Source organism: Canis lupus, chromosome 11 (assembly GCF_003254725.2).
Source record: "Canis lupus dingo isolate Sandy chromosome 11, ASM325472v2, whole genome shotgun sequence".
NCBI lineage: Eukaryota > Metazoa > Chordata > Mammalia > Carnivora > Canidae > Canis > Canis lupus.
In genome coordinates, this window is record NC_064253.1 from 69,500,010 (window position 1) to 69,526,626 (window position 26,617).

General features: G+C 51.0%; 1 protein-coding gene across 1 annotated transcript in view; it reads left to right on the forward strand.

Annotated features, from left to right (window-relative positions):
* The first annotated feature begins 352 nt into the window (after positions 1–352).
* Positions 353–26,617, forward strand: part of PAPPA (pappalysin 1) — a 237,027-nt gene continuing 210,762 nt past the window's right edge. Inside the window, exon 1 of the mRNA XM_035696916.2 lies at positions 353–773. Coding sequence (XP_035552809.1) covers positions 356–773 — 418 coding nt within the window. The 5' untranslated portion in view covers positions 353–355. The remainder of the gene's footprint in view (positions 774–26,617) is intronic.

The window sequence follows — 26,617 nt, forward strand, 5'->3', positions numbered from 1 at the left end:
TTTTTTGGAACAGCGAGAAATCATATAAAATAAAATGAAATAAAACAAGGAGGAAGGCAACCAGCTGTTAGAGGGTGGGGGGGTGAAATAAGGCAGATAAAGGAGCGGGGAGAGAAATTAATTGCCAACCAGGAGGAGTTGGGCTGTATTTTTTTTTTTTCCTTCTTCAAAGGTGGGGGGAGTGGAGCACACACCTTGAGGAGGGAAGCGAGAAAGAAAAGGGGCACAGCGAGTGGAAGGGGGGGCTCGGCCGGGAAGGTGAAAGGCGAGGGAAGTCGAGGCGCCGCGGCTCCCAAAGCTGGCAGCTCCGGGCGGCGGTGCAGGGGCGCAGGGGGGGCGGGGGGGACCGTCGGACATGCGGCTCTGGAGTTGGGTGCTGCGCCTCGGGCTGCTGAGCGCCGCGCTGGGCTGCGGGCTGGCCGAGCGCCCCCGCCGCGCCCGCAGGGACCCGCGGCCCGGCCGCCCCCCGCGCCCCGCCGCCGGCCCGGCCACCTGCGCCACCCGGGCCGCCCGCGGCCGCCGCGCCTCCCCGCCGCCGCCGCCGCCGCCGCCGCCGGGCGGTGCCTGGGAGGCCGTGCGCGTCCCCCGGCGGCGGCAGCAGCGGGAGGCGAGGGGCGCCGCGGAGCCGGGCCCGCCGGGCCGGGCGCTCTACTTCGGCGGGCGAGGCGAGCAGCTGCGGCTCCGCGCCGACCTCGAGCTGCCCCGGGACGCGTTCACGCTGCAAGTGTGGCTGCGAGCGGAGGGCGGCCAGAGGTCCCCGGCGGTGATCACAGGTAGGCGAGGGCGCCCCGGCGGGGGCCCGGGCGAGCGGGGCGGGGGGCGGGCGCCCCGCGCCGGCGGACGGCCTCGCTTTGCCGCGTCTGCCGAATGGGCGCGCGCGCGGGCTCCGCGGCTGCCCAGCCTGCCCGGAGGAGGGAAGGCGCGCGCGCGCGCGTGTGTGTGCCTGCGCGTGTGTGCGCGTGTGTGCGCGTGTGTGTGTGTGTCGGGAGGAACTCGGGGAGCGCTCCCGGCGGCCGGAGCCCCTCGGGAGCCTTGTGCACGCACGTCCCGCTGGAGGGGGCCGGCCGCGGATGGAGGGGAGGGCGGCCCGCGCGGGGCACGATCCTGGGGCTCACGGATCTCTCTCACTTGTTCATGGAGATGAGCAGCCCCCCTTCCCACGTCCCCGTTTCATGGGGGCCCGTGCACCCCGAAAGCCTCCAAGGATGGGGCTGTCGCGATCCCAACGACTTAGAAGTCCTCGAAGTGCCCGAAGTTGCTCTGCGGGCTGCGCCTCCTGCGCCCCGCCGCGCACGGGCGCGCACATCCCGGGCCGGGCCTCGGGGCTGGGGCGAGCCGGCCTCCCCGGGGCGCGCGGGGCTGCGGGGGACCCCCGGGGGCCCGCCGGGAGCCGCAGTGCTCGCTCCCCACCCTCCCCGGCCGAGCCCCGAGTGAAACCGGACACTTGGTGAGGGTTGCAGACCTTAGACGAGCTCCACCAACGTCCGCCCCCCTCCCCATGGAGCTGGGGCAATGCCTTTAATGCAACTGGGTGGGTGGGTGGAGGGGGGGGGGGCGGCGGCGCCGGAGCCGAGGAGGAAAGTTTCGCCTCCGCGGCCCGAGCCCGGGAGATTCCCTCCCTGCACAGGCAGCCTTGCCCCGTCCTAGAGCAGGGGTTCCCCCCTCGCGCCGCCGGGAAGCCTGCGGAGGCGGTGCGCGATCCCCCCCCGCCCCCCTGCGCTGTCTTCCCGGGAAAGCTGTGAGCTCCTCCGCCACTTGTGCCTCTCTCTGTCTGGCTGCTTCCGCGAGCCCCATCTCGGGGCACCCAAACTCTGCTGCTCTCCCAGGATCCTGCCCCCGGAGCTCCCGGGCTCCCGGGCTCCCGCTCCCAAGCCCAGAGCGAGAGAGTGACTTTCCCCCCACATCTGACGTCACCACATGCTATTTTTTTCCCTCTCTTGCCCCCCCACCCCCCCATCCCCACCTCCTCCAAGAAGCAGAGGGAAACCGGGCTCTTTGGGTCTCAGCATCCAGGTCCTAGGCACCTGAAGCGGGGTACGGCCGCAGAGCCGAGGGGAAGTGCTCTTTCCACTAATCCTGATGATGCTGGTGATTCAGGGCTATGGTCTGTTTACTTCTCTTTCGGAACCTGGGAGAAGCACAGAGCCTGCTGCTCAGGGATGATGAAAAAAAAAAAAAAAGAAAGAAATGAGTAGAACTGATTCTTCCTAAGCTTTACCTGCCATGCTAGTGATTTGGAATGCTTTTCCGATGCGGAGGGGAGGGCTCAGGGTTAGATAGGTATCATCCATGAAAAGGTAATAAATACGTTTTTTTTTAAAAGAATATATATATATGCATGTATGTATGTATGCAGAACACCTGGGATTCTACAGGAGCTTGCTTTATAAACGTCTATAATTCAGACAAGGAGCCTCTCTTCACACGCGTTCTCTTGAGCACTCATTCACTCTCTCACACAAAGATTGTGCAGTAAAATACTTTAATTGGATGGGGGACGTTAGGTTATTATTGCTTGTATAAAATGCCTGGCCCATTTTATGTGTGGAAATAACATTCCTCTGAAAATGGAAAAAAAAAAAGAAGAAAAAAAAGGAAAGAAAAGAAAAGAAAAGAAAAGGAAAAAAGAAAGAAAGAAAGAAAGAAAGAAAGAAAGAAAGAAAGAAAGAAAGAAAGAAAGAAAAGGCACTGCTGTCGTGTAGCACCAGAAAGCCAGGAGCTTTTCTCCCGAGGATTCTGGTGGATTTTTTTCCCCTCCCCTAGTTGAGTCTGAGCCAGAATTGGCGGTGTGTAAACACCTGGCCCTGAGCCAGCCGAGACTCATTCTGCGTATCCTCCAACACGGTACAGGCTGTTGGACGAAAAAGAACCTGCTTCTCCTTGAATTAAAAAGCAAACAAACAGAGGTTCTTTGCAGAAGCACTTTTTCGGGCTCCCTCCTGCGTGTAAGTTCAGGCGGGGAGAGGCCCGGCCTAGGTGGGCAGCCCGGCCAGTGCCCAGCCATCCTCCCGTCCTCCCGCCTCGACCTCGGGCGCCCGGGCTGCCGCCTGACCTCCGCTGGCTCCCTCGGGCTGGGCGTCGCCACTTTCCTAGGAATCCCTGGTCCCCTATCTGGAGAGAGCTTGCATCTCTCAGCAGGGAGCGCGCTGCTATTTCAGGCAGAGGGTTGCTGCCGTGCTGTCAGGCCAGGCTGCCTTACATCACTCTTTGCTGCAGGATTCAATTGGGTTTCGTAAAGGTCTAATTTTACGGTGCTGTTAACCGGGTCTGTCGTCTGGCAGAGGCAGGCCTTGCCGCTCCTGGTAGGCGGGCTGTGCTCCCAGATCCGCCCGGGATGCTATTTCTGCCCCGGTTCAAAACTTCCCTGACACCAGTTCAGACAGGCGCTCTTGGAGAGGCAGGGGGAAGGAGGGAAGGAGCAGCGTGCTTCTGAAGCTCAGAAAACATGCCTTTTATTTTTTCCAAAAGGGAAGAAGAAGAAGAAAAATATATATATATATTAATAAATAAAAAGGGAAAGGCTTATACGGGCAAAAACAAAGCCAAAGTTAGGAGGTGCTTGTGCGCAGGGCCCACCGATGATGGAGGGTCTGTAGGATCCGAGAATCCTTTAAGGCCCTGGTGGAAAGGGGTCCGCAGAGGTTACCCCCACCCTTACCCGTTCTCTCCAGACCCCGATAGGGAGACAGAGAGGGGAAGGAGGGGTGCTGCTGGGGGGACACAGCGCCGGGGCAGCAGGAGCTCGGTTTTGATCTCAGGCGTGCGGCCTTCCAGGCCTCACCCGCCCCCCCTGCACGCACCGCCGCTGCCGCCACTGAGAGAACGTGTCTAGTAAACAGCATCACCTCTTCCCCCTCCCAAGCCCACCACCCAGGCACAGCCTTTGCCTTCCCCGCACAGCACGTTGGGCTCCCTTTCAAGTCCAGGGTGGGGGGCTTTCCTACACACTCCTTTGCTTTTGTCCCGTAGCAGGCAGGAGCCAGACCCCTGCCCCTCATCCCCAAAGGGCCCCCCCTCCCCAAAACCCTCCAGTCCAAAGAAAGAGAAAGGAGAAGAAAAAGAAAACAATAGACTCAATTTGCTCCATCGAGCAGAGGCCCCGAGCAGCAGTTAATCTTGTTAAAGTTTCTCCTGACGTGTTAGATAAGTGAAATGTGGACCGCACAAGTGCTGCCCTCCTCCCGCCCCATCCCTCAGTGATCCAGAATTCCTGCTCTGAAGGAGAAAGGGATTTACCTGAATCCCGTCCAGCACCTCTGCTTGCCACGTTTTTTTTTTTTTTCTTTTGTTCCAAATGTTGGACTGTTGAGTTCGCTGGCTATTCGGAAAAGACTATTTCCTCCCGTCTGCCGCCCCCACTTCCTACTACCCCACCAGGCCCCCCCAGAAAGAGTGCCTGCAATTTTCCCAGCCTCACAGGTGCCCTAACAGGGAAGGCTGGGGGGCAAGGAGTGCCATCTGTTCACAAGGCTGGCCCCCACCTGTCGTCGTCGTCACATCCAGGTCTAGAACGTCGCGGGGGTGAGGTGCCCGTTTCAGCCCTTAGTTTGCCCACTCGAGAACCCACCTCTGCCCCTAACTGGCGGGGTGACCTCGGCCAAGCTGGTTGAGTCCTCTGGGCTTCGGCTTCATCTGCAAAGTGAGGGTAGGACTCAGGACTGGACTTGGTGTATCGGAAGTGCTCTGCAAACTTCACTCCTACTACTGGCCGTGACTTCCCGACTTCCCGGAGAGCTCGGTCTTACCCTGATGGGCCGAGGACACACCTGGAGGACGGGGAGTAGCTCTCCCTGGATGCCCCCTGGGGGGGCACGGTGCTAGGCACCCACCTTGCGCCAGCACACTTCTCCCTCGCAGCCACCCTGGGACGCGGTGAAGAGGAGGGGAGTCTCAGCCGGGGGGGGGGGGGTGGGGGGACAGTCCACGGTCCCCCCGCCCCTCAGGGAGGCAGAGCCCACGTGTGAACTTGAGTTCTAAGTGCCCGTATCCCCTTCAGCGGCCTTCCTGGGGCGAGAAGAGCCGTTCACGTTTCCTTCCTTATGCTTAAGGCGGGATGTTCACCATCCCTTCTGCATTGCTGGGTGCTGACCACGCACCTAAGAGGATAGAGAGCAGGTCTAAGTCTCACTCGGGGCCCTGGATTGGACTTGGCGGGTCTGTTTTTCCTTTCCTGCCGGATTAAGCAAACGGGGCTTGGAATCATGGTTGCTGGTCCCGTGCCGTGAGATTTGAGATCAATGTCACTTTTCATCTCCTCCTGTCCTTTGGTTTCCTCATCTGCAAAATGGGCATAGTGATCCCGGGATATTGCAGGGAAGTAAACATGCAGAAAGTACCTGGCAGGGTGTCAGCTCCTCTTAGGGACTCAGTCAACGGGAACGGGATCCAGTAAGTAACAGCATTCCCTTTTCACTTTTCCAGTTGGCTAACCTGGCTCCCAGGAAGTCGGCCTGTTGGCGCTGGGAGGACATCGCCTCTTGAGTTATTGGGGGAGTAGACCATGTATGTCAGGGGACAGTTAGACGCCCCCCCCCCAACTCTCTCCCCTTGCACTTTCATTTCCTCTTCTTTGACCTACTTGGATGACCCCTCGGTGGTGAGAGCCAGAGGAAGTCTAGAGCCACTGGACCAATGAATGAGCAAACCGGTTAGCACCGAAGAGTGTGCACCCTCAGGAGCAAAAGGCAGACGGTGGTCACAGTGGGGTCTGGGTCACAGATCTACTGTCACATGCCTCTTGCTCCTCCCCTGGGTTCCTTCCACTTCCCCTTTTCCCCAAGCAGCCATTCACGTGGACGGCTGGGTGTTGGAGGGGACATCACCCTGGCTCCTTGCCACAGAGGAGAGCAAACTTGAGGCCGGTCAGAGGTGTGGAGCTCGGGAACGTGGGCCGTGCAGTGTCGGCCCAGGCAGGGACTGGGGCAGACAGGTCGTTGTGCAGTGGGGAAACTGAGGACCAGGGTCATACAGGGGCTAAGAATTAAAGTATATTCACAAACTGTGCCCTCTCCGAGGGGCCTGGGAGGTCGTACTGTCCGGGAGTTCACAGCCCTGGCCGCGCCTGGAATTACCAGCCTTTAAAACATCCCGATGCCCAGGCCACTTCCCGGGGATGCTCATGTCACAGGTCGGGGCTTGGCCTGGGCGCTGGGGTATTTCAAAGCCTCCTCAGATGGCATGGAAGGACCACCAGTGGGGCGAATCCCCGATCCAGTTTAAGGTCTCCTTGCTCTACAGGCGGAGAAACTGAGGCTCACAGGGGAAGTAGTACTGCGCACTAACTGAACTGGTTAGTGGCTAAGACTTGAGAGATTTGTACCTGTCTCCATTCTGAGTTCCCAAACACCAGAAAGGACCCTTCCTTCACTCTCGGTTCCCCTGCTGCCCCCAACCCCCTGGGTGCCATGGCCCTGCCATTCCATTTTTCCCAGAGCCACCTCTGTGTGTGAAACTACCCTCTCTCCAGCGGGTGTCACCTCTCAAGTGCTGACACTCCTGTAAGCAGGTAACACTGAGTCTTAGGCTTTTGATTTTACATGAATCTCTCCAAGGGGTGGGGAGGGGAACCTCCCCGAGAAGGAAGGGAAGCTGAGGCAGCCTCAACTTTGCACTGGGCCAATTCTAACGGAAGGGGTATGTTCCCGTTATTTCAGAGCCCCCTCATTGAGACCACCCCCCATGTGAGACCCCCTCATTGGAGACCCCTAGAGCTTCAGGCTGTAGCTATCTCAGAGGAGGAGAAGGGAAAATGCCCAAGTGCCCTGGGTAGGAGGACCTTGTCCACAGCCAGCTCGCACCCTGTCTCCCTAAGGCTCAGGGATCCAGCAAGTGCCTGTCCCCCCCCCCCCCAGCTGCTCTGCTTCCCTTAACGTCCCCTTCTCTTTCTTCTTGCTGCACAAAGGCCCCACTTCATGCCTTGATGCACTTCCTGGAAATACTTAACTGAGGACTGACCTGTGGATCTTGGCCCCTTGGCTCCTTATGAAGACCTGAAACTGGGCCTCAGGAGCTCTGAGTTCAAGTACTGACTTGGCCTCCCCTGAGCTGTGGGACCCGGAGCCCCCAGCTCAACCACCGGGGCGTCAGGGGACAGGATTCCAGGTGTGGTTACATTCCCCATCCCCACAGGTTGTCGCAGGAACCCGGTGAGACAATGGTAGCAGAAGCTCTTGGCCAAGATTAGGACCAGGTCCACATGTCAGCAAGAGGAAGGGGCGGTAGGCTGGGAGGTGAGAGATGTGAGGAATTTGTGTGATCAAGGTCATTCCTGGGAAGGCGCCTTCATTATCATTATTCACATTGCAAATGATAAATAGTGATCAAGTTAGCAAATCTTTTCATGCCTGTGACCTCACTGGAGCCCTTTGATGTTGGGACTTCACAGGTCTCCCGAATCCTACCTCTTAGGTGCTGCGTGACCTTGACAACTGCTTGCTGGGCCTCAGTGTTCTCAGGATGCACAGGGAGGCTCCGGGGTGGAAGAGGGGCTTTTAGACTGCGCTCCGCAGTCTTAAGGGTCCCCTGGGGAGATGCTGGAGGGCAGGTTTCCGCCTTCCCCCACTTCCCTTCACCTAATTCTGTATAAACTGTGCACTTGTGCAAGATTCCGTTTGAAGACAGGGAACAGTCTGAACGGACAGGGGATGACATTGAGGACTTATTGTGAATTCCATTCATGTTATTATGTATATTCAAAGCCCCTAATCTGTTAGAACTGCCTATCGAAGTATTTATGGGTTAGAGTCCATTATGTCTGTTTTATTTGTTTAAAATGCTCCAGAATGACACTACTAATAAAGGTACGGTCACTGTGGAAGATGAAGGAAGATCAGCAGACTGATAACAACTGTTGAGAACAGGCGATAGAAACGATGGGCTTCAATGCCCGTTTTGTCTGTCCCTCCATGTGTGGCTAAGGATTTCCATAATAAAAAGTCAAAAATAAATTAAGAGTTTGAGCACCATAGGAGGAGTCGAAGGCTCAGATCCCTGCATGTTCTGTGAGCCAACAGGTGTTCCAGTACCACGGTGCCAGCTTGGGGAGGGAGGGTCAGGGACCGTCCCGAGGTCACACAGCAGTCAAATGAAAGTCGGGGTGCAGTCCAGCCTTCAGACACTAGGAGCTCCCTCTGCCCTCCCCTCTGCACTCTCACAAAACTCAGGTGACTGACCATCCTGGGAGAGCTCAAGGGGAGGCTTCTGAGGCGTGTGTAGGAGGGTGGTGGTGGAACCCTGCTGGTAAGCAAGAAGCTTTTAAGTGAGGCTATTCTTGGCCATATAGAACCGTCTCACACACTGTGAGGCATTTAGCATCTTTGATACCATGCATAAGAATCCCCCAGGATCTGCTAGTTGCTGTGACAATCCAAAGCATATTATGGCAACACACACACACACACACACACACACACACACACACAGAGTTCCACGTATTCCTATTATTCACTTGTCTGGCTCCTCATTTCTCTCCATCTCCAATTGTCCTGGGAACCATCTAGAAACTCCTTGAGGTCTGAGGGAGTGACCTTCATGTGTCTAATCCCAGGAGAAGTGGACACTATGAGGAAACACAGGAAAGGAGGGTAGGCTTCCCGGGGACTATTTTGTAGTGGTTGATCTTAGGACGCAAGGGTCCGATGGCCTGAGTTTGATTTCGTGACTCTCCCACCTGCCAGCCGCGTGACCTTGGCCAAGTTACTTAATATCTCCAAGCTTCACTTTTCCCATCTGTAAAATGCGGATAATGCTGGCTCCTACTTCATGGGGTTGTTTTGAAGATTAACTGGGCCTCCATGTGGAAAATGCTTAGTAATGGAATCTAGATCATGGGTAAGCACAGTAAACGTTAACTCATGTTGGTGTTATGTGTGACCGACCCTTGCCACCTTGCCACACGTTAATTCTAATTCTCTCAATAACTGAGAGTTGGACAGGTTTATCTCCTTGGGCAGAGCCAGGGATTGCCTTTCCCTTCCTTGCCACTCGGGAAAGATACATCACTCTCAACATAAAACAAAAGGTAAAGGGAAAGGCAAACATAGAAACACTTTATTGTTTCATGTGTCCTCATAGTGGAGACGCTAAGGAATCCAGATGAGAACAAGGGACACAGTAAAAAATTGTCCATCTCCTGCCTGGGCATCAGGAGGTAGTTACTGACTTCTTGCGATGTGCCAGGTACCGTTTGGGGCCTGAAGACAGAGCACTGAGCATAAGAGGAAAATATCCCTGCCCTCAAGAAATCTGTGTTTTCAGGGATGGGGTAAGGAGATGGACACAGAGTATACATGAGAGAGTGACTGTATCACACATGTATGTGTTCATAAAGAAAAAAATAGAGAAGGAAGTAAAGGGCACGTCATAGGGGTGGGGCTGCAGGAGGAGTGAGATTTAGATGGGTGGTCAGGGGAGACGGTAATGAGAAGTGGCACTGGGGAAGAGCCTTAGGAGAAGACCCGAGGCTACCTATAAAAGACTGTGGGATATTGGAGAAGGAAGAGCAGTGGACCAGGAGCTAGGAGATGTCAGTTCTAGACCAGTCAAGTCATTACCTCACTCTGTGACTCTGGACCTGTCATGTTCCCTCTTGGGGGCCAATTTTCCTCATCTGTAAGGTTGAACTAGGGACGAATCTATCCTTGCCCTAGGGACCCTCCACGCAGAGGTCCCCCTAGGATTCCATAATCGTAATCAGGTCAGACCTAAGGCAAAACCGTCAACTTGGCCATGGTTGCAGTTTTCTTCCTGGTTTGGGTGCATTTTCCTCCACTAGGTGGTGTCTGTCCCTCTCGAGGGCCCCGTGGCCGCACACTTTCTGCTTCCTCGCCCCCGGCAGCACTCCTTCTTGAAAAATGACCTGGTATTCCTTCTTGCTGAGGCTTCATTGACTGACGACACCTTAGAACGTTCCTCTTCCATAGACCTATGTACTTTCGTGCCTCCCCGGAAAGCTTTATATCAAAAAGCAAAGTATTAATGGGTAGAATTTTTGTCAAAGAGTGACTGAAGACATTATTTAGGTAATATTGGTACTTCCCAAGAGCTGGAAACCATCTCAGTCATTTTGCTCATCATCACTGCCACAGGTACTCCAAAAAACTCAACGGAGTGACCTTTCCGGTGGTCACTTACTTGGCTCATAGCTAAAATACTCACATTTCACAATTCCTTACTATACAAGGGCCCTTTCAGGCAAGTTCCTGGGCATCACGGTAGGCCACTGACCTTTTAGTCTCACTTATCATGTTAATCAGATTACTACATGAAGTAAAATACTAAAACTCTATAGTCTGTGATGATCCGTTAGCCTGTTTTCCTTCTGTGAATCCTCAGCACTGTCTTCAATGAAGTTCCTCGTTCTTCTTCTCGTCCTCCTCCTTCCTCTCTTTCTCTCTGTTCCTCACACCTAACATACTTTCTGTGGCCACTTAGATTTTCCTTCAAACAAAGAAAAGAACATTTGTTTTTCCATATTATTTGCCACAGACCCAGGGTCCGTAAACCCTGGAAGAGTGGGGGAGGTGACCCTTTTTCAATTTTAGAGAAACTAGGTTCTCTAAACCAGGCTCTAGTTCATTTGGAGGAAGTAGAGACAGAGAGTCTAGAAGGTGGGAGGCCACAGCTTGGCATCCATGGATGTGGTTGTGGGGAGCATGTCCAGCCTTGTGCCTTCAGGAAGCTCATGGTCTAACCTGGACCTGTCCCCTTTGTAATCAAGAAGTTACACCTTTATCTGCCCCATTCCATCCTTTCTTAATCCCTGTTGTCCAATAAATGTGAAATGTGGCTGGGCAGGATCAGACCACACGTGTTTCTAGAGAAGGGGCTGTTTCCCCCAATGATGTTGTAGATCTTTCAGCTGCAAAGGCTGGAAAAAAAATGGAAAAACAGTCCAGTCAGGTACAAGATTGCCTTGTTCTAAGATATACAAAGTACCCGAGCAGAAAACCTAAGAAATGAATCCAGACTGTACTGTTCTGTGAACTAACGATTCACATAGTAAGTCCCAAGAACCAAGATATGTGAGTCAGAAGGATTCATCAAAACCATTATTTTCAAAGATAGGAAACTGAGGGTTGCTGGGGGAAAGACTCCAAATCAGTGAGCAAGCTGGGTAAGGTCCTCTGTCCTCTGAGTCTTTCCAGGCCTCTGTCGGCTTGTCCCCTGATGTTGCATCCTTTCCCATTGAGCAATCACCATCTCTCCGCTGATGAGCATCATTTGTCTACAGGCTCTGCTGGACTCCAGACTCATGGATCCACTGGAAATGTTAACACGCACTTCAAATGCAACATGTCCAAAGCTGAATCATCATTTCTCCAAAATTCCTTGTGTTCTCATCTGGTGTCACCCACTCTAGGTAGATCACCCACCATACTTGGTCATCCATTTTCATCTGTCCTGCCTCCTTAACATTTTTATAGCTAGTCTTCCCTCTTCTTGGCTTAGGCCCTCTGGGCCTCTTGCTTTGACTGTTTCCCTAGGATTGTAATGCCCACCTCTCTCAGCCTCGGCCCCACACTGCACCCCTTCATTTTTTCCTCCAACATCCAATAGCCAGTTTTTCCCAAAACATAAATCCGACTCTTTTCTTTCACCTCTAGCTCTAGGCCCTTCAATAGCATTGGCATTATCTGCAGTTCCCCTTAGATACCCTGGACATTTTTGTGACATAATTTTCTTTAGTTGCTGTGTTTCTATATACCCCTGCACCATTTTGCAGAACACGTTAGCTTCCATGGGATTCTGCTCAATGTTTCCCCCTTCCGGGATACCCTCCCTGACTGTCCCCCACCTCTCTTATCCATCTGTCTCCATTATACCCTCTGTACACATATACCAAAACACCTGGAATTCTTTATCACATTTAATTGTGTGCATATTTGGGGTCATCTCAACTTCTCCGCTGCCTAGCACAGCCTTTGGCTTATAAAGGCGCTGTGTACATTTCTGTTTAATGAATGCATGACTGGATAGCAAAACCAGCTACATGTCTAATGATTCTGAGAGAAAGAGCTCAGGAACCTCAGGCATGTTGCATTACGTAACCAAAGCACATGACCTAACCCGTGCGTCACACTCAAAAACATTACACAGTGGTTAATTCCATTTCCCCTTGAGCGAAGAAGTCAGAAGGGAAAAGAAATCTGGCCTTCCAAAACAGAGGGGGGAGGGGGCAGTGCATTTAAATGCCTCCTCAACTCACATTTCGTCCTCTCTAATCCAAGCCACATTTTAGCCTTGGTCTAGCCCTCTCAGCCCCTCGCCTGTTTGCAAAGCATTTGTTTTGTGTGTGCACTACAGCACATAATCCCAAGATTTGCTCTCCTCTCAGATTTCCCCCTCTCCCCCTTATCAGGTTCTTACTGGGCCTCGAGTGTCCTGGAAGTCATATCTGTTGCCTGGGTTTTCATCCATTTCCCTCCTTCCTGATTGGGGGGAGGGGGGCTTTCCATCTGCTTCCCCTTGATCTTGTGAGACCTTGTGGTGACCTCAGGATCTGGAATCCTCTATCCGCTGTTTATATACCCTTGGGAGAAAGTACGTATTCTCAGCAGTAATAACAGTAATAAAAGCAGCTAGCTTATAATGAGCACTTACTATGTGCTGGCACTGTGCAGAGTGCTACACTTTGAACCCTCTGAATTAGGTTTAGAAAGTTATATGACTTGCTGAAGACCCCACAGCTAAATGGTGGTGGGACTAGAGTTCAAACTCAGGCCAGTTTAATTTTGTCTTTATCCACAGGCTTAGAGCATGGCTTGGAACACAGTAGTTGTCCAGTAGAAGTTCCATAGAGGATACATACATGCAAGGATAAATGGGTGGATGAAGGGAGGAAGGGACGGGAAATGGTGCCCCCGGTGACTGACGCAAACATTTCGAGATTGATAGTAGAATGAAGAGGGAAGGGATGGGGATGGAAGAAGAATCTGAATGAACATGATAAGATTTCAAAGACGGTGTTGAGGCAGAGGTTAATTCCATTTCCCTTTTCTGAGCTGAGTCTGGGATGTATGTAGGTGACGGTGCTGTGTGAACTATGGGCTTCAGAGTAGAAGAATGACCCTGGAGTGGCAAGACTGAGTTTGTGGTGTGTTCTCACTGGAGCCGATTAAGCCCCTGTAGAGCCCAGTATACTGTAAGCTCTCAGGATGACTCCTGTACAGAACAGCCCCACTGAGCTGATTAGATACGATCCACTAAAAACAAACAAGTACCATATCTGGTTCACCCTTTCCCAATGACGTTTATGCTCTGCTTTATCAGACAAATATGCTCATTATACAGCTGGAGAAACTGAGGTCCAGGCAAGTTAACTTGTTAAATTAAGCTGAGTTGACTAATGTTAAGCAGCAAGTTAGCAGCAAAATCAAAAGTAGAACTCAGATCTCTTGACTTCCAAATCAGTGCTCATTCCATTGAGTCACTTTGCTTTCCTTTGTGGGAACGATGGGGGTGGGGGTGATGCCAGTTACATCTGTGAGTTCACATTAGTGACTTAGAAGGAAATATACCACTGTTTGGTAACTTTTCTTAAGCGCTTCTTATGTGCCAGGCTCTATCCTAGGCATTCTGTGAGGTTCAGTAGGAAATGACAATTTATTAGAAGTCAACCAACTTCCTTGTTTCCTTTCTTCCTTCCATCCACCCACCCTCCCACTTACCTACCCATCCGTCCGTCCATCCATCCATCCATCCATCCATCACCCACCCACCCTTCCACCCATCCACCCACTTAATGGATGTTTATCGAGCACCCTTTAGTCTCTGTGTATTGTATGTTGAACCAAGGGTGGCGGGGGGGAGGGGACTAAAATGAAGTGCAGGGCACAGTTCCATCCCTTGAGGAGCTCCCAGTCCTAGCAGCGGAAGCAGACTGGTAAACAGATACATGACATCATGGTAACTGCTATAACGAAGCAATTAATAGAGTCCTGGGGAAGCGCAGAGGCAGAAACACTGTGTTCTTGAACACCCATGTTTATTACAGGGCTAGAAAGTGTTCTGAGCTTTCAGGGGCATAAGAGGCCCCTTCCACCTGGGCGGGTTGGGAACTTTCTCATGAAGTAGGTGGCATGTGTCTGTATGTAGAGGGCATGCTTTGCCTTGCATGTGGATAGATCACTCATGCCATTTTGAATGTAGAGCCATAAATCAAATTAGAACAATAAACACTTTTTGATTCATGTCTCAGCTGAGGACACTGGCCCAGAGTAGCTTTTAGGAGCATGACACTAGGAAATGATTAGACAATTCCATCCATCACCATCCGAATCACGTCCAGCAGCCCCTTATATCCGCCCCTCATCGCATTTATCACTCTGTTGTGTTTGCCTCCGTATGTGCCTGCCTCTCCCCACTTGTCTCCAAGCTCCTTGGGGGCAGAGACCATTTCTGTCTTCATTTCTGTTTATTCCTGGCTTTAGCACAGTACCAGCCCTGCCCATTGGTGTTCAAGAAATGGGGTTAAGTGAATTGGAGGTGGCTCTAAATAAGAGAGAAGATGAGAGGTGCTCTGAAGGAAAGGTGCTTTGAGGAATGACATCATGGGCCCTAGTAAGAGCCAAGCGGTGAACACAAACATGTTCTGAAGGACCCTAGCTGTTAGATGTTTCCTCATCTCTCTGAGCTGACCAGTTGCCTGTGTATGTTCTTGCCACCTTTCCCTATCACTCCCCTTTCTGTCTGCTGAGCCAGAGTACCATTCTGTAAGCTTTAAGTACTTTTCCCCCATGGTTTTCTGCTAGCTTCTCCAGTCCCATCCCTGGAGAGAGCTGAGAAGAGACAGGTGTAATTGTATGGGAGGTGCCCATGCTCCTCCTGCAACTCTCACCTGTGTCTTGGAGACCTTCCAGAAGATAGGGGAGCAGGATGATGGCAGGAATCATGCCTGCTGTGCTCAGGGCACCTTCCCAGGGCCTGGTACATGGCAGCAGTTCAATATATATTTGTGGGGGGACTTCCAAATGAGTAAATGATGTAAATTTACGACACACCTAGGCCAGTGTCCTCAGGTCAGAGAAGAAGAATCAGATGTCCCGAGGAGACTAAGAAATTATCCCAAGTTCCATCCTAGATTAGAGCAGAGGAACACTAGAGCCCAATTATCCTGACCATTCCTTCTGTCCTGTCATGTTGTGTTGGGGTTTGAGTTCAGCCCTCCTGAACTTGGTCACACAGGTTTCAGATCATTGTATCCTGAAGTGGGATAGGACCCAAACTATCCTTTTATGCTGAGAGGTCTAAAGTCCACAATGGGGGAGAGATTTGCCCAGGGTCCCACAGTTTTGGTAGTGGTAACACCCAAAGCTTCCAGAAAACCTCTGTGCAACTATCTCCACATAGCCAACAAATATATAGTAGGGGCCTGACACTTAGAGATGCAGCAGTGAGTGAGCAAGATAGAGCAGGTCTATGCCCTCATGGACTTTATTTTTTTCTGGGAAGAGAAGGACAGTAAATGAGTCAACAGTTGTAAGGTCTCGTATATTAACAATGATGAGTGATAAAAGTGGATCATTAGAGAACACTGGAGTCGAGGGACTTCAGTTTGGGTGGTCAGGCTGAGGTTTGCATGACAGATGAGAAGGAATAAGCCATGTGAAAAGATAAGTGAAGAGAGTTCCAGAGAGAGAGGGAGGGCACAGCTAGCACACAGACCACGAGGCAGGGAGAGTCGAGGATGCTGAGGGAGCAGGTGTGCAAGCCACCCAGCTGCGGGTGTCCTCGCCTGAAGACCTTGCAGGTCCTGAAATCTGGATTTTAATCCAGATGAACTAGGAAGTTACAGGATCCAGTGGTCACTCTGACCTAGAAGTGGAGAATAAATGACATTGAGGCCAAGAGTAGAATCTCAATCACACCACGATTGAGGTGTCCGTTGATTATCAATGATATTATTTTAGTGATGAGTAGTATTTTGGTTAACATCACTATTCATTTCCTTACTAATACCATTACCAATTAAAATACCTGAATAGCACTGGTATTTGAGATAAACAGAGAATCAGGGTTTTCTTGCACCCTCTGGGAGGACTTGGACAGATTTTGAACCCTGAGACATTTTCCGTAAAAATTTGACGGTGTGCACTTTTTTTCTGGGGGAGAGGTTGCCATCGGTTTCTTAGAGGGGTCTATGGCCCCCAAATGATGACCTAAATGCCTAAAGGCAGGAGGTACATGAGGTCATTTCCTGAAACCTGTACCCAGCTCTAAAATCTGAACACGCTAGGAGATCTGAGAAAATGAGAATGTTGATGTTGAGTTGTCATATCAGACTGAGGAATTGCACTTTCCTTCATCTGTACCCTTGCTGGAGTAAATAGAATTTAGGGCTTCTTTCCCTCTGAGGAGAAGTTAGTTTATTCCTTAGAAATATAATCTACAACTTTGTTTATTCAAACTCTGGTCTGAGTTTCTCTGAGTTTTAAAATAGGCAAGTTCACTTCAAATGTAGCCTGAGGTGGTCCTGACCATAATTATCCACTATGGGCTTTACCCACGAATCTATGAATCCAAATATCCATCCATGCATCCATTTATCCATCCGACCTAGCAACCACCCACCCACCTCCCTTCTTCCCATCTATCCTTCCATCCTTCCATCTCCCTACCCTTCCATCAGTCCATACCCTCACCCAACTACCCTTCCATCCATGTCACCTTCCATTTTCCAGGCTATGTGCTAAGGCTGGGGCAAGAGTTAGAAGGCTCTGATTCTTGTTTTTATGCCACTCTGAGTCCTTGAAAAAAAAAATCCCTTGAGATACCTCCACTGAGTCCTTTGCTTCTACTAGACTACAATTTGAAAACCCCACTTTAGAAGTTGAAAACTACTTTGAAAAAATTCAGCTGCTGTGCTTGCATAGTTATATAATTATAAGTATTCCCAGTAGTGCTCTGAATCTGAGTCTAGACTACTGGAGGCTCCTTTATCAACGCTAATATTTTAGATCAATAACAGCTTCCACCCGTAGGTCAGCAGGTGGTGGAAAACCAATAGAGAATGTGAAATAGTGGCAGGGATCTTTGAGAAAGGGCAGGCTTCATAAAGGGAACAGAGAAGGGAGCTGCCAGTCACTTAGCTCCTGGGACTCTCTTTGCCCACAGCCCCAAAGCCCTTGCACAGTGATTCTGGGCCTTCGTGCTCCGCCTGTGCCCCTGGATGCATGATGTAGCAGGAAGCCCGCGTGGCATGGGGTTGTTTCAGTTTCCGAAGCATTTTCGACATGTACCTATCATATTCCCACTCGCCTTGTAAAACAAGCATTTTCATTTAATACAGTGAGGTCTTTGTATTCTCAACAATAAACACATGGTCTAAGGCTCTCGGACACAACCTGCCTTTTTCTCCCACCCTACTCCGTCCGCCCTCACAAAGCCCCGTGTCAGCAGAAATATCTGTTTACAAACAAGGGCTCCAAGAGAGCAGTATCAGTAGCTCAAACAGACCTCCAAAATATGTCCCCGGCTCTGTCCTTGGCATCCCCGTGAGCAGTGTGTGTCATTGGCAGCCGCTTCCATAGAAGGCTTTCTGCCTTTCCATCTTTCCAACTGTCTTCGTGGCTGGCTTCCTCTGTCTCCTTCCACTTATTCATTAAAACCATCAGGAGCCTGGACTGTAGAGGCGGTCGGATGCTGGCCCAGGCCTCCTGGATATCTGGAAAACAGAGTCCAGCCCGGGAGTATGTGCAGACAGCAAGACAGACTCAGACACCTCTAACCTGTAGTGTCTTCCGAAGCAGGAGCTGATTGAAGGAGGGTTATTAAGTGGGTGGATGTACTAGTCACATGATCATGCAGCTCTAGGTCATTTTTCACTATCAGGATTATCCGTGGCTGAAGGCACTCTTTGGCCTCTCTTGAACTTGGGTCTATTATAGCTCCCTACTACCTATACATCGAAAGAGAATAGCTAACATACTGAGCGTGTGACGTGTGCCAGGCACTGTGTTGAATACTTTGTGCATATGAAGTCTTTGGTCTTCGAGTGCTAGGCTTCCAGAGGAGGGAACTGAGGTAGAGGAAGGTTCAGTGACTTGTCCAAGGTCACACAGCACGTCAATGGGAGAATGAGTCCTTGGAGTCCGTGGTCTAGCCACTCCCCCACAAAGTCTCCAGGTCAGATCTGAATTTTTTAGCCCCGCATTCAGCCTCCTCCCCAAACGTTGTTGTTTACCGCAGCTTTTCCTGGTTCCTCATATCTCAGTTTCTCAGCCTCAGCACTATTGACGTTTTGGGATGGGTAATTCTTTGTCACAGGATGTTTAGTATTGGAGGATGCTTGGCCTTGACCCACTAGATGCAGTAGCATCCACTCCCAGTTGTGATGAGCGGGAATGTCTGCATAAGTATTACCAAATGTCCTCTGGGGGCAAGATCTCTGCTGGTAGAGAACCACTGACTTACGCGGATTTTTTTGATTAAAGAGAACGTATTCCTAGAACACATACCCCCACCTCCATACTTTCTCACATTTGATTTTCCCCTTGACCTTTTAGTGTCCTTGGACGCCTCCTCATCAGTCTTCTGTGTTCCAGAATCTTTCGGTCCTTTGCCATCTTTTACAGCCAGAGAACAAATACTAGCCTGTCTGGGTTACTGATCTGCTTTGTTTTTATGCTTTTGTTGTTGTTGTTTAGAAAATGTTCACCACCTCCAAACTTTCTGTTCAAAGTCCCCTTAAGTTACAAGCTCAACCCCTGTCATGCATTCAGTGACGTGTATTGGGTCAACCATATGTCAGGTCCCAGGCTAAGCCCTCAGAGTCAAGGATGTATGTCAAGGAGATGGACTACCTGCACCTCAATAACTTATGTGATAGGCTGTCTGAGCAGAAGAGAAGTTTCAAGATAACTCTGTGCCCTATTCTAGCTGAGAAGGTGGGGAAATCAAGCCCCAGAAGGTCAATGATATTTGATCAACATCAACCAGAGACCAAGCTCAAGGCTGAACTAGGTCATCCTCCACCTAGAGGAACAGAATTAAACTTCTGAAGTCCTGAGGAGATCTAACTACCAGTTATCCTTCTAGAGCCTTAAAGAGGTCCCTTGGGTTGGATCATGATGCACGATTTGCCGGTGGATATTAAAACAGTAGAAAATTAATATCTGAAAAGTCTGTTAGCCTTCTGTCTTCAGAAGTTTGCTTACACTCCATGCTTTGCATTATAGGCCTTAAGTCCGAATGACTTCAGATTTCTCCCATGAGCACTGGGCAGGGACTACTAAGACGTGAGTCCTGAATCTTTCATCAACGTGGCCCTGTTGATAAGAACACCATGATCCCAAGCTAATGACCCCCCATTTGGTTCCTCAAAACCAGCAAAGATTCCCAGTTGTGTATGGAATGAACTTCCGATCTCTCGGCGTGCCATTCACAGCCCTTGGCACTGTAGCCTCAGGCACACCTTGCAATTTCATTTCCCTCTGCTACTCTGTACATCCTCAGTTCCATCGAGAACTCAGGTCTTGCCCCCAGAGCCCCCTTCCAGTGACAGCACAGCTCCCAGCCTTTGCTCTCCTGTTTCGCCTTCTGCCGGAAGGTCGTCACCCAGCCGCTGCCACCCAGTCCCTGTTCCTCCTGCAAGGCTGCTTCTGTGCCACTCCTCCAGGAAAACTTCCTGAGCCTTCTCATCTTGTCCACATCGAGGGTTCCTTCCACTGAGCTCTGTTTGCTCATCCTTCTACTAGAACTTACTCTATTAGGCTTTTCTTTATGGGTAGTTAAGATCTGCCCCTTGTCCTCACACAGTCCATTTTCCCCAGGCTGGGAGGCCCAATTTCAAAGTTACTAACAGGAACTCTTGGGTCTGATTACCTGGGTTTGAATCCCACCTGTGTTACTCGGGTGAGTTATCTGTGCTTCTCTGAGCCTCTGTTTGCTCATCCTTCAAACGGGAATAAAAACTCTACTCCCCTGCTTGGATTGTTGTGAAAGCTTCCTGAGCTAACCCGTGCAGTTTCCCACAGCACCTGGGACACAGCAAGCGCTAGGGGGGCATCAGCCATCAGCCACCACCATTCCCCCTGCATAGAAGAGTGATTGTGGATGGCACCGGAGTGGGAATCTGCCTGTCTGGCCGCGTCCCTTCCTTATCTCGTTTTGCCATCGCTCTCCCTGAAAGGCTCACCCCTGGCTGTGTGGGCCAGGATGAGGTGATGGCAGGCTCACCCGAGAGAGGAGCTTTTGTTTCCAGAGCTCAGCCCACACTGTCTGGGGTGCATTTTTACATAACTTGCTGTGGGTCTGCGTCAGTTATGAAATTCACGTCACTTGGCTCGCCCACATGGGAACCTTCCCCATCCCTCTCAGCTCCTTGGTTTGGCTACAGGTACTCAGTGACCCTCCTGGTGTTATTTTGTAGATGAGGATCTAAGGTCCAGATGTGGACCCAAGGCTGACTCATCTACGAGGTGCAGCCAGCATGGTACCTGGAAAGCAAGGTACTTTTAGGGGCCAATAAAAATGGCTTAGTTTCTTTGAAAATCAGAAGAAAATAGCGTAATAACATGAATTATGTAATGATGAATCCAGCCTCTTGATTGTATGCGTCTTTCTGCCAATGTAACTGTAAAACATAATTCTATGTATTTATGGAGGAAAGGAAAGGTGCCCAGGGCCAGGAAAGTCGTGACGTGACCCTGGTTGAAAAGGAATTTGCCCAAGATCAATAGTACATTAGTGGCAAGCCAGGGCAAAAGTTCATGGCTTAACGCTCTCAACTTAGAAATCTTATCCCTGCATTTTTAACAGATTGCCTAGAAATCCGTTCACCATAGTCTTCTCTTTCCCTGATGAGACAGTGGACCAGAGAGGGGGTGCGAGCTGCCACAGGTCACACGCTTAGTTATGCTTTCCTGACTCCTCATTATCCCTTGTAGTATTTTATATAACCCAACCTAGTGACTGTGGATGCAACCTTCGCATCATACAGGTGGAACAGTGGAGGGCCAAGAAGTGGAAGAGGCCTACTCAGTGTCACAAAGATGCCACTCTTGCCTCCAAGTCGGGCTCTTGTTCCAGTACTCTGAAAATGGTTTGAAACTTCAAAATCTACTCAAATTGCATTTCCTCACAAGCCTTGGGCATGTTTCATTCATTCATTCACTCATTCATTCATTCAAATACACATTCACACGTTCAACACCTGTGTTCTGAGCATTTATGTTCTTATATAATAGAAGGCTCCAGACACAGAGTTGATGAACAAACACGTACTCTTCATCTTTACTCTCCCAGAGGCTTACTTTCTCCATTTGTGTGAACAGAATCATAGGTTCTATGTTTCTTCCTTTAGAGAGATCTAGGAAAAGCAAATGAAATAATTAAGATTCTTTGTACACTTGAAAGCTTCAGGGAAACTTAAAGCTTCTTGTATTATTATATCCAACAGAGTGTATAATCAATATAAGGAAGCTTTAAAAAATGACTGTATGAAGAAATAAATAACCATCTGCTTCTAAAAGAGTTTTTGCTTATATTTATTCATGGAAAACATAAAGCATTGGCAAAACACTTGACTTTGGAGTCAGAGAGCTAGGTTCCAATCTTATGTATGTTATTACAAGTCAAAAGACCTTTGCCAAGTCAAGAAAACTGTCATACTTTCCTCATCCATAAAACGGGACTGCGAGAACTTATAGAGTAGTCATAATAATTCACTGAGATGATGCACATAAAATTGTTGTCCTTGAATGTGGCACATCCTAAATGGTGGGTCTGTATTTCTCAGTAGGTTCCTGTGGCTCTGGGTCACAATAGAACAAATCAGAGTAGTGATCCTAGGGATAGAGTAAGGAGGCAGGCATGATAATAATAGATATTCCTGTCTGCATGTTATCAATTCCTACTATATCCACATTGCATCAACCAGAAGACTGGTACTAGCATTGGGGATTAGCAGTCTCTCACAAGGGGGTACAGTCTGTGTCTGGTCATGCTCTATACCCTGAATGTCTAGGTTGGACCTGATGTAGTAGATGTCCTATGAAGGTGTGTTGAATGCATCAGCGAGTGGGTAGGTGGATAAATCAGGTGGGACCTGGGGATGTTAACTTGGGGGATAGAAGAGCCAGGGATAATGCAATCAAAAGCCTCACACCTCCTCACAGCTGTCCTGGGGTAGAGGCTACAGAATAACTCTGTGGGTCCCTGGAGCTCAGATCCTGGATCAGTGGAAGGCAAGAAAAGGGAGGTGATTTGGCTTCACTACAGGTGAGCACAGAGAAATGCCCAAAGATGCAGAGGTCTCCTTCTCATGGCATGGAGTTCTCTAATCCCAAAATGTGAACAATCTTGTCAAGATGTTGTATGGGTGATACAAGCAGGAGGTTAGGTGTGCATGATATAATGACCTTTGAGGGAACCTCCAGCCCTGACTATACCCGATTCCATAAATGATGAAGGGTAAGGGCTGGGGACTGCTGTAAAGAATGTGGAGGGTAGGATGGAATGGTCCTTGAGAATTTTCTGGAATGCGGTATCACTGTCCCTGAGGTTTGGTGAGTGATCAGGGAAAAGCTTGTAGGTCCTCAGAACCATCACAGTGACCCAAAGGTGGCTCTCTTCCCCAAGGCGGCTCCAGCATCAGCACCACGTAGCTTACCAGGGTCTGGCCTGTGCTAGGGCATCCTGTAAGGGCCCACAAACTGAAAATGCATGAATCCCCCTCTCTTCCTCCTTCTTTTTTCCTCCTTTGTCTCTCTCTTCCTCTCCTCCACCACTTGCTCTTTCTAAAAGTGTAGGTACTCCAATGTCATTGATGATGTGGGAGCAAGAGAGCAAGGAGCGTGCCTTTCTATTTCAGAAAGGATAAAGTGTAACCACACAGAAGAAGGTGGGGGAAAAAACACGGATCACAGTTCTGAGGAAAAAGAACCGACATTCATATCAATAAAAGGTAGAGCCAGCATGTGTCACGTGCTGTGCAAATGAGTGTTGCATTCTCTGAGCTCAGTCCCCACACTGGCACTGCGCATTAAGTACTGGGATTATCAGGTACAGTTGAGAGAACCATGAGGCAGGTGAGGGGATTTTGCCCAAGGCCGCCTCCCTAACCAGTGGCGCGGGTAAGACCTCCCGGTGCACGTGCTTAAGGCCTACGACGATGCCAGTGCCTCCCCTGGCCAGGTCCTGGGACGTTCATGATCTCGTTAGCTCCCCCTACAACTGGCAGAGGTGGAGAGTGTCCCCCCATTTTACAGATGCGAAGACTAATACCGGAAGAGGTGCCGCGACTGTCCCCGAGTCACACAGTGAGCAAGTGGCACAGCCTGCCCTGGATGTACCTTCGCGGCCCTGTGGAAGCCTTGACCTTCCCAAGGCCACCCAGCTGGCTCAGGGAGGAGCAAAGGCCGCAGGGCTGGGGAGTCAGCACCCAGAAGGGGACATGGGTGCACCCCGAGAGCACCTTGCCATCCCAGACGCACTACTCTCGTCAGCCTTGCCTTATGTCAGTTTAGCCTTCGGTGGTTCACGAGGAAATACGCCTTCCTTTAACTCCTTTCTTTCTCTGCGAAGTATACAGGGTAAGGCTTTGTAGTCCTCTGGGTGTGAGAGCTGACACCCGGAGGACTGAACCCCTCCAAGGTCACGCAGCTGGTACAGACGGGGCGCAGACCCATGTAGTCAGAGGGCTCCCAGGGAAAGGTTCCCAGGTTGGGGGCAGGCGCCCAGGCCACGGCGGGCACGCTTCCCACCCCACGAAGGGACATACCTGAGCTAATTCCTCCAGGGGGTTGTGTGTGTGTGTGTTTTTTTTTTAAGATTTTATTTATTTATTAATGAGAGACACAGAGAGAGGCAGAGACACAGGCAGAGGGAGAAGCAGGCTCCCTGCGGGGAACCCGAAGCAGACTCAATCCTGGGGCTCCAGGATCACACCCTGGGCTGAAGGCAGACACTCAACTGCTGAGCCCCCCAGGCATCCCCAGGAGGTTGCTCATGATGCTCTTGCCTGTCTTACATCAGGAGACGGAGATGTCTAGGACTCAGAATAGTTTGGGATAAGCCTTCCAGCCAGCTGGGAATTATTTCAAACCTCCTCCTTCTATGGAGCCTAGAGTCCATCCTTGGAACCGAGGTGGGCCCGGAGGGTCGAGGATGCTGAGGAGCAGTGATGTCCCACCTCGGAGATGTCCCGGCTCTCCTCTGAACGCCTGGTGCTGCTGAGTCGTCCGGGGTCATTTTGGTGGTCCTCCCCCCCCTCCCCCCGACTGAAGCAAGTACAGGGACCATGGGTATACTTAACCCAAATCTGTCTGTTTTAATCACTGTCCTCTGGACAGATAAAAGCTTTCCATAGGATTGCTCTCTCAAGCATTCCTCTGTGGCTTTGATACCAGCCATTAAACCCTGGAAGGGAAAACAAAACAAAACAAAACAAAACGGGACCAGCTCCAACCTTTAGCTTTTAACTTTTTTTTAGCCCCCCGAAAGAAACCAGACTGTTGACCTAATTCCCCCTTTCGGATCCCCATCCTCTCACCTCTGCTGGTATTTCTCTGGCAGATGTCTCACAGCGAGTGGACACCCTTGAGTTGGGAGGTCCTACAACTGCTTTTCCTCCACCCCCCCCACATCTGCCTCCATGACCGTCCATCTCTCCCAGCAGGAACTAAGGCTGGGGTGTCTGGAGGACCCGGGATCTCAGAGTCTCAGGGGGCTTCTATGGCCTCTGGTGTAAGCCTCCTACCTCACGGGGCAGGGTGTGAGGAGGCCCAGAGAGGGGGGCTGCTTTTGCAGCAACCCACAGCAGAGCAATGGCAGGTTGGGCCACAGGCATCTTCCACTGGGCTCAGAGTTATTCCCCCTGAAGGAAGGCATCCTGGAGGAGAGCTCTGGCTTTCCAGTTAGTCTGGTTGTGATTCCACTACTGGCTCACTGGGATCCTCGTGGGGAAATCACATAGCCTCTCTACGCTTCACTGTCTCCTCTGGCAAAGGACTGTCGGGAGAGCCCGCTTGATGGGGTCATTATGAGCAGAAGGGGACCTTTGTGCCTAGCAGCAGAGGACCTGCTATACAGAGGCTTTCGGCAAATGCTTTCTATTATTATCATGATTTATTTGAAAATGCTGCTTTGTCACCAGCCGAAAGGACCCAGGTCGAGTATCGTTTCTCCTCCCATGTCTACTCAACCAGTGAGAGAAAACCAAATAATGGTATAAACTTGATGTGATTGTCATCCGTTGCCGATCGTCCTCCGTAGACAGTGATGGAAGTCAAGGGTTATCCGAGCAAATTTTGCGTTGACTCAAACCATGCTGGGAAACCATCCTAGGGCGGGATGCACACGCACAGCGTGGAGACACAGCTGAGGGCCTCTTCATCCCTGAGGAACTGAACTTGAAATCAGGAGTCCTTAATTCCAGTCAGTCCCTGCACACACGGAGTGCTGTGTGTGACCTTCGGCAGGTGCCCTCGCCTCTCTGAGTCTCGGCTTCCTCGGCTGTAAGTGGCACCTGTTATACAAGGGCTGTGTGAGCATAAGCCTGCACCCTGCTGAGACGCAGAAGCAACCCCCCCCTGCGAGGGCGCTCCCTGCACGTGGCCGCGCAGCACCCATCCTGCCTCCTCCTGATACGCCTTGCTTTGCCCGCCTGGGGAATAGAGTGAATTGGGGCAACGTGTCGAGACCAGAGGAGGATCCTGAACGGGGCACGAGGCCGCGGAAGATGGGATGGATTTTAGAGACACTTCAGTGGGAGGGCTTGGAAACTGGAGTGGTGGTGGTGTAGTCGGCCACGGGTGCCCTAACGAAGTCCCACGGACCGGGCGGCTTAAACAACAGAAATTTGTTTTCTCACAGTTCTGGAAGCTTGGCATCTGAGAGCAAAGTGCCCGCAGTGCGGGTTTCTTTTGAGCCCTCTCTCCTTGGCTTGTCGGTGGCCCTGGTTTCCTTGTGTCTTCACGCGGTCCTCCCTCTGTGTGTCTGTGTCCCAGTCCTCTCTCCTAACAAGGACACCAGTCCTAGCCGGATGAGGGCCCACCCCAAGGACCCCATTTTAGCTTGATCACCTCTGTATCAACCCTGCCTCCAGACAAGGCCACCTTCTGAGATACTAGGAAGTTAGGACTCTGACATGGGAATTTTGAGGGGATGCGATTCAGCCCCTAACAAACAGAAAGGAAGATTGGGAAGCATCCAAGGTACAAGGTGACTACACCCTTGGAGTCGGAGGGAGAACATTTCTGTTGAGACCCTGGACGTTGGAACAAACCCCGGTCAGAAACCAGCAGGTAGAGAAGTGGGTGGTGGAAGTCCAGGTGCTGGAGGACATGCCCTGGCAGGCATCCCGAACTCTGGATAGACAATGAGACCCAGGCACATCTTGGGTTCCAGGGAAGTGGGGTGAGCTAAGTAGGACAGATTAAGCCCCGGTAATAAAGAACCATTGATACATGCTCAGTGTTTTAGACCCAAGCAGAAGAATGACAATGGAAAGTAGCCTTCTGGCTTGCAGTCCAATTCCACGTGCTTGTGTTGGCGCGATGGGACTTATAGAAATATTGTCGGAGGGGGCCGTGCCTCCAGACAGCCCCCTTGGCTCTTAATGCAGTGACGTGAGTAAGCACCTGGGCCTGGGAATCCTCTAGACTTGGACTCCAAGCTT